The 8,562-nt window shown below is 41.8% G+C and overlaps 1 protein-coding gene across 1 annotated transcript; it reads right to left on the minus strand.

The window, feature by feature from the left end:
- Positions 1–7,201: 7,201 nt before the first annotated feature.
- LOC104078935 (N(G),N(G)-dimethylarginine dimethylaminohydrolase 1-like) lies at positions 7,202–8,350 on the minus strand (the record flags this gene model as incomplete). Its single annotated transcript, XM_009580766.1, has 2 exons — positions 7,202–7,782; positions 8,207–8,350. Coding segments are annotated over 2 exons (261 nt in total), but the record flags the coding sequence as incomplete, so codon positions are not given.
- Positions 8,351–8,562: the final 212 nt, after the last annotated feature.

The raw sequence follows: 8,562 nt of genomic DNA on the forward strand, positions 1-8,562 counted from the left end.
CGCCCCGCCCGCCGGGCCGCCCGGCCCTGCCCCGCGCAGGAGCGAACTCTTAAAGAAAGGACAGAAGACAAAACTTACTTAATCGGTATGTTTTCAGCTGTCAAAGGTAAAAATCAGGCTATTGCTGCAGTCTTGAAAACTTTGTTTCCAGCAGTTAAACATGAAAGCGTACAGAAGTAGAAGCAATCAATACTGGGTTTCGCTGTCAGTAAGGCAAAACTACCAGTTTTACGATACTTTGCAAAGTCCTTTTGCCTGATATGCCTCGTTAATCCAATCGTACTTCAAATCTTAACTGCAATGCTATCTATTTTACAGCGCTAGCATTCCCAGCTTTTCAATAAACACATTGGATAGCAAAGGTCCTGCCCAGAACATTCTTACCTGGCAACAAAGCTGATTCCTGTAGAGCTGGGTGTGAAAATCACAACCAGTCCCCAAGCTGGTTGCCAGAAAGCACCCAACCAGCTCTGCTCCCTGCCGCTGCTGTGAAGGTCACTTCTGCCCAGTGAAAACTCCTTCAGACTCGCCCTCACCGTACAGCCCTGCAGACCTGATGGCTGGTAATTTGGCAGCACACTTCTGCTCACAACCCAAGGCCTTCTGTGGTGTTATTCCCACCCCAAGAAGCCTTTGTTTGCTGTGGTGCATTTAAATTTCTCAAAGCTGTCTGTGTATCTCTGGATTAAACATCTGAAATACAAAGTAAACAAGTATTTATCTCCTGTTTTCCTGCTCAGAGGGCTGCAGGGCAGGCCATTTTTTTCAAGTCCAAGTGCCTACGTTGATCCTCCCCAATCTGTGCTAGGCACACAAATACATGGAAAGGTTTCAGATCCTCCAATGCTTCCAGCGAGCTGATTGTGGCACTCCTGAGACAGAGCCAGGCATCTTCCCAGCCCCTGACTCCCATCCTTGTTCATTAAACCAAAAGCCTTCCAGCGCCTCCTCTTCAAGGTGAATTTGATCGGCTCTGTACAATGCCGATCAAAACAGCTATTGTGCACTCTGGATTTAGAGTATTTGTTAATAACCTTACACAGTGAGAAGCGCAGTTCAAAGCCACACAACGTCTGGAGGGTTAGGTTTCTGGAGCCATGGATGAGAGAAACTGAAACGAATTAACTTCAGTAATCAGAAAAAAAGCATGTGGTTAGAGAATACAAGTATAGAATATATTTTAGCAGACTTAATGCCGATAAACCCTTACAGGATTTAACGGTCCAGGCAGCTGGAAGAAGACTACTCTCAGCATGAAACTCGTTTCAGGAGGTTAACATCAGTTCAGTATTAAGAAGTGAGCCTCAATGAAGAGCGAGTTAGAGAGAATTTCTTTCAAGGGAGCTGGGAAGATTTTGGACACTGCATTGGTTTTATGAGTATGTACATATGTAATGTCTATCTAGACTAGATTTCTATAGTAAATTTCCAAGTAAGTTTTGGAAACTGCTTACAACTCAGAGCTGTTCGAATCTTTCACAATATTGGTCCTAGAAAATGTTGCAACACTGTCACAGTTTATGAGAAGAGGTCGGCTGGCTTTTCAGAGCTGTGACTGGCTCCAGGTTTGCTTCCCCCCCTGCCCTCATTGATCCACCCCTCTCCAGGCAGCCTGTCCTTACTGCAGAGCAGGGGCCTCTACCCGGGAGCTTCATGTGCTCCCATCCCATTCTGCCTCCTGGTCCTTACTCAAGGGTCTAACCCCTTTTTGGAGCTGGCAGGACCCCCCCGGCCCCTGTGAGCGTGGCGGGGCTCTACACCCACAATTCCCTAGGGAGGGGGAGGAAAGAAGGGCCTTGCCCAAACTGAATAGATACCTGCAGCTACGAATGGCAAGTTTTCAACTACAAATCCACAGCAATCAACCCACAGCAATCAACCTACAGCTCGTGAATTTTTGGGGGCGAGGTTGTTGAGAGCACCAGAATGTCTGGACTTTATGATGCAGGAGTCTGTGACTGATGCTTTTTTGGCAGGATGTACTTACAGAGAGTGAATTCGTACACCCAAGTGGAGAAGTCTCACTTGCTGAAGTAATATTCTACAGCTAAATTTTGTAAAGGGCACTCCTTTTTAAATGACTATTATGCTTTTGCTTTTGAAGGTTTTGATATTCTATGAGGAACTTCTTAATGTGGCAAGTGGGAGTGGCTTGTATAGCTTTTGTTATTTTTAATTATTGCCACTTGGAAGCAAATTCAAGTAAATTGGTACCAACTCTCTCCTGTAGATATGGGTATATAAAGATGCATGTAAATGCAGTAGTTTACTGTATTAACTGCACCAAGATAAATGTATCCACACTAGACCTAGCACTGATTTAAATATATTAGTATAAAAATATTAGTATAAAAAATATTTTTAACCAGTTAAATTAGTACAAAGGCTGTATTTAGATCATGAAATGAAATCTTTCCTTGTCCCTGCTTCTCTAGCAAGAAGAGTATTAGATTATGGTTTGTTTAAAGTCCTATTACTAGGCAAAGCTGTACAGTTTGGAAATGATGTAATTCTTTTTGCTACAGCACTGTTAATTTATGTTGGGTTTCTTAAAAAGTTGAAGCAACAACATCGAGGCCTTGAACAATTGAATCTTGTATTGCCACAAGGTGGCACTGAAGGCCCACGAGCACTTACACACATGTCCATGAAGTAACTGCATTGTCTCCCGAGATCGTTAATCCTAATTTCATAACCTAATGATATAAGAGCACAAGGGTACAAGGAGAGATTAGTCCCACATACACTATTTGTAGCACACAACAAGTAGTATTTAGATATAAAATATGCGACCATCTGTCATGTTACCACAAAGCAATGTCTGAAATGCAGTCACCTCTCTTGACATCCTGGGGGAGAAAAGACACAAGAGCTATGTGAATAATTTAAACATAACGGTCATGCCACTAAACCTTTGCAGTTTCACCTTTTGTAATTTACCATAAATACAGGAACTGCAGAGAAAATACTGTACTACAGTAACATCTGCTTAGTTATCTTGGACATTAATAAAACCACCATTGTATCTAGAACACATAGGCAATATCCCCTCTCAATGCACTATTCTTAAATGTAGAGTCTAAAATAATGGTTTGTTTTTAAAGAGTCAAGATTTCTTCTAACAGGCTTAAAGGTTTTAGCACTAGTGTCTATAATTGGCTTTATTTCTAGGCAGGTAACAGGCTTCCAAATAAAAAGATGGCATGAAACAGTATTAAATTAAATGCATATGCTTTCAAGTTTCAAAACAAGAGGCAAAAAAAATACACAATGCACGGTACAACTGACACTTTATTCCTTCGTGATGGGGATACATAGTATTGAAACTGCAAGAGTCACAAAAAAAAAATCAAAGTGCAAACCTCTATTAGAACAGATTATGGAATGTATTGATGTTTTTGGCACAAAAAGTGGAGAACTATATACTGCAACAAGATTTTAAGTTTAATGAAATTTAATACTTCTGTGTTCAGTAGTCATATTTGTGCACTGCAGAACAATACAATGTAAAACAGTGACTAACACGATTCACATGCAACTCTATACAAGTTACATCGTACGTCCAGTTAAAACTTTTCTGAAAATACATGAGGTCCAATGACACTTTGTTCACAATCACTTAACAAATACCATTCTTTAAGCAGTCTTATCTTTTCAGCTTCCTTATTGATAAAAGCAAAATAGAGAATCTTAAATAGTAAATTATTTTCCCCAAATGGTTCCAAATGAATTTTGATGTTTTCTATCAAAGTAATTTGGCTCTGACTTCATTGATATAATGTATAAGAAGCTGAATGAAATCAAAAGCTCTTTTTTTTCCATATTTCATCCCCAATTTGCTGTGAACAAACAGCATTCTGTGCACTGACTTTTTGTTTTTAAAACTGGACATAGTGTTGCTTATGAGCTCTGTACCTATCACATGGAAATCACCAAAGAATCAGAGCATAGCTTCATACAGTGGCATCTATTTAAGACCGAAAAGGAGTTTATTAGCATGGAAAAGACAAAAATGCAGAAACGGAAGAATTCAAGTTTATCTTATAAGGTACAGTATGCATTCACATTTTCATTGCAGAGAGAGACACTGTATTCACATTCTGGTGAAGAAAGAAACCCACATATCACAATGCACTTAGTAGCTCTTTCATTTGAACTGAGCTAAACTGATAGCTCAAAGGGAAAAAAACGTTTGATGAGTAATTCAAGCCCCATTGCTGAGCTATTAACCACAAGAACTTCTGCACTGGCCTGCTATGTCATACAGCCTGACAGTTGTCATCAAGTGTTTTATGTGGGCAGCTATTAGCATTCAGTGTCTCATCTCCTTTTTTGGTTTGGGATTTTATTATTTATATTAATCAAGGATGATGATTTATATCAGGCATCTGAGAAATGTTCTGGTGACAAGATGTACAGGATGCCCATTAGATGCATATGTATCACAGCAGAAATGTCCTCACAACTGAATTCTTTGTTTGGGCAACAGAAAAAATAGCAAACAGCAAGAACGAGAAGCATTTGGCATGATTTTAGTTCTTAGTACCATACTGCAAATGCACAAACTGAAGTCTCTTAATGTTTTTGCTTTATAATGCCAGAATGAAGAATAATGCTAATAGCGGAGAGGTGAGGGCAATCCCACTAACCAGCTTAGGTAACTTTTGGCATCAGGCTAAGATTTAATTTAAAGCGCCTATGTTAGGAGGCTATGATACCTACTGAGACCAACAGAGAGAAAGCAGGTGTGATTTAGAGCACCTAAACTCTGCGCCTGAAGTTAGACAGTTTGAATACAACTTGAAATCATCACCTGAGGGAATTCAGGTCCCTCAGCCACTCCCTTGCTCTTTCTGTATACCAAAAAGCAGCCTTGAAGGCAAGAAAATCTAAATGGCAATAGGTGAAAGACCAACCTCTCTGTCAACGCAGATGTTTCTCAGTTCTGAGATTCCGACTCCCCCTCTCCCTCCCTTGGGGAGCCAGGGGAATTCATTGTCACCTATTCTATTGCTTTCAGGGACACAAGATATCAACAACATCCACCACGAATGTTTCCCTTTTCTGGAGTAATGCTAAAGAAGAGGAGTCACCCTTGTCACTCTCCGGATCTATAGCTCCTGTTGACAGTCATCCTTCCAGCTCAAAAGAAGTCACTCAGAGCCCAAGTGGACCCCTCAGTTTCTCCTCCCTCCTGGCACTTACTCAAGGAGGGAGTTCAGGATAGTCCACCGGGGGTTGGGATACTTCGGAGTGAACAGCGAAGAGGGAGGAGTACAGAAAAAGAAGGCTCAAGTAGAACTGGGACAACAGAAAACAAAATCACTTGGGGTTAAAAGAGAAAAGTGCTCATCATGCCATAAACTAGAAACGAGAGTCTGAGGAAGAGAGAGACAGGTGAAATGTGAGAGAGGGTGGAAGGAAAAAAAAACCAACAGAAAGTTTGAGAGATATATTGAATAGAAATCCCACAGCCTAATGCTGTCCCAGTATAGTTGGATGCTCTGGCTCTCTAGCAAGAGGAGGGAAGAGGGACTGAAGGACATGGATGGGGGCCCAGGAGGTGCACGGACAGGTCGGGGAGAATCTGTTCCGGCTTTGTACGACAGCTCCCACAGCTGCATAGGTTTTTAACAGAGTACAGGTTGCCTTTAGAAGGTCACAGCTAAATACTGCAGGGTCACTTTGTTTAACGTCAAGTCATTTTAAAATGCAAGATGCTTTATCAGATATTTAAAAAGCACCAAGGGAAAGTAGAAAAAGAGATTCCCCACTGCAATGTTTACATCCTTAGAGCCTGATCACCTGGGTCAGGCTTAAATGATGGCACATGGGAACGGAAGAGACAAATGGGAAACATTAGGACAACATTTGGGACAGCACAAAACCGTAAAAACAGCACTTGTTGTTTGCCTGGCTAAAGACTTCCTTTGGGACATGCTCTCTTTTCACATACATTATAGTCGCTCATCACTGCTCTCTCCCTCGTGATACCTCATGTCATCACAACATACAGTGTGCCCACAAAGCATCAGATGTATTCTGGTAGCTGCCAGGAGGTTTCCTCCTCATTAGCCACTGAGATGAAGTGAGAGATACGCTGAGGAGTACCTACGGATATGAGTACTCGTGTTTCCTCCCTTATGATTGCACAAAAAAGCACGCAGGTTTCCAAAGGATATCCAAGTGTGCGGCTGGTTAATACTGTTTGCTTTCTGCAGACCACATTGCCTGAGCCCCCCCTGCTCGCTTCCTATTGTACCTTAGCAACACACCACAAGTGGTTCAGGAAAGGTGGAGGAGATGTCTAGGAAGTTGATAACACGTTCAGACTATTTGTCAGTCTCTGGAGAGTTCCCACTACTGCCTCTGTTTGGGAATTTCTCCATCCTTAGTTTACAATGATTTAACGAGAAGTATGTGAATACAATGGGGTATGCTTCACTGTACTGTGGTGAAAAAAAGTATGACTCAGTGGGTAAACATGTTGTGGAATTTGCTACAAAAATTGTATTTGTTTTAACTGAATACCACAGTAAATATTCATGCAATTAAAAAAAATAAGATGGTTATTGTTCCAAGGAAAACTACCCCAAGGGCAGATAAAGTACAAATGCCAATCTTTCAGGAAAAAACAGCTTCTCTTATTCATGAGCATAATCCAGGAATAGCTGTCCTTCAACTCCTTCTATCACCCTTTTCTTTTGAATTTTGCTAGTAAGTGGCCTCCAAAAGAGGAGAAAACAGAAAGGAGAGACAGAAATAAATAAAAAAGTAAACAAAGAAAATTTTAAACCCCCCATATTTTAGACTACTTTTGTAGGTTTAACTTTTCCAAAAGCATCTCAATCTTTCATTTTTGTGGTCCGGGTGCTCCCTGGGATCTGGCCTTTTTAAAAACTCCTCTTCCATTCTGCTCTCCACCAAATTGAAAGTCACAGCATTAGCAGCAAACTGGGACCTGAACTTGCAGGATGTATCTTGTGTGGCTGCACTACTCTCTCTTTTTCTGTCACTCAAGTTTCCCAGGCAGACATTGCCCCTGAATGCTCCCGTTGGACGAAGCTTTTTCCAAAGTTGCTACCTGGCATCTGAACTTGATTCCAGCCACAACTCTGCCCAGCAGCAGCCACGTGAGATGGCCGAGACACGTGTATGGAAAGCTTCCCTACCACACAAGATACCGAGTTCATGAGCCCACTGAGTTTTCTTCAGTCCCCCCGATACCTTGCATCACTGAAAGTAAAGAGGACCGAGGAAGGAAAAAAAGATGCAGAGCAAGGAAGCAAGAGAAAAAAGACAGGAGAAGGGAACAGTGTAAAGACAACAGAGGTGCTTGAAATGTTGAGAATTAGTTGGTTTTCATAAAATTTTCACACCGATATGTTAAATCACTAAAGCTAGGGGTTAGCCATTATAATTTTCTTCTGCTAGCCCATGGGACTAACATACTTCAGAGTTATGTGCCCCACAACAAACCATACATCCACCTTAAATACCATCTGGAAGGACATAATAAAAATACACAAAGCAAAAAATTTGTAAACAAGGGTTAGTAGCACAGTGGTACAGTAGATTGTCAATAAAACCAATAAAAGTGTGGATACAGATTTGTCCACCTTGTGTGTAACATTATTGCCAGTTACAAGGGAGGACTCTGTAAACTCATAATTCCGAAGTTTTGTTAATAAGCACCGAGCAACAGGTAAGTGCCCCATCTACTTTCTCCAGTTCTGTGTTGGCTATTGGGATCAGCATGTGGTCCTTCAGTTTTTCAAATACCTGTTTAGGAAAGAAAACGGAACAGAAATCATTACACTTTATGCCTCTCTATTTTCCCTTTTCTCTAAGTATTTACAGAATGAACAGGCATGGATTTATCAGTGGGTGCCTCGTCATTTGTAACCAACACTAACATTTACAGTGTACGTGGCCTTCTGACTATGGGATTGACGCACATCAATACTGCAGTGAGGGGAACTGTTTCTACGTCCAGTTATGCAGAAGAAGGGGCACAAGAGACACAGTAATTAAATCAGTAGTGCAGATGAGAACAGAGCCCAGGACTCCCACCTTTCGCTATCTGGTATTTCCATGACGGGATACAACAGCCCATTCTGGAAAGCACCCGATTTTAATTCCCACTGATTTCCCGACGACGCCTGGATGCTGGGGGTCTCCCAGGCACCCTCAGCACGGCTCTCACCTTCGCGCTCTCTGGGTACTCCTCCGGGGCTCGGTGCAGCAGGACGTGGCCTTTGCTGGGAATGTTTAAGTAGATGCAGTTTGCTGCGGCGTCGTCGGGCACCGTCAGCTTGTCATAGCGGTGGTCGCTCATCTGTTGCATGGTCTGCCAGGAGACACAAAGTGCAACTATTTAAACCAAACACATTAGCAGCCCCAAACAAATGGGAGAACAGAACCTTCAAAAAATAGCTAATTGCAATTGCCAAGTCAGCCAAGAGCCATTTTGCTATGCAGCAAGTAAGGAGATCTCTTTTCATCTCTGCCCTTCAAGGAACAATCTACTAACCCTAACTGAAATGAGCAATAGAAAACCTT

This window comes from Fulmarus glacialis, unplaced genomic scaffold (assembly GCF_000690835.1).
Source record: "Fulmarus glacialis isolate BGI_N327 unplaced genomic scaffold, ASM69083v1 scaffold27336, whole genome shotgun sequence".
Lineage (NCBI taxonomy): Eukaryota > Metazoa > Chordata > Aves > Procellariiformes > Procellariidae > Fulmarus > Fulmarus glacialis.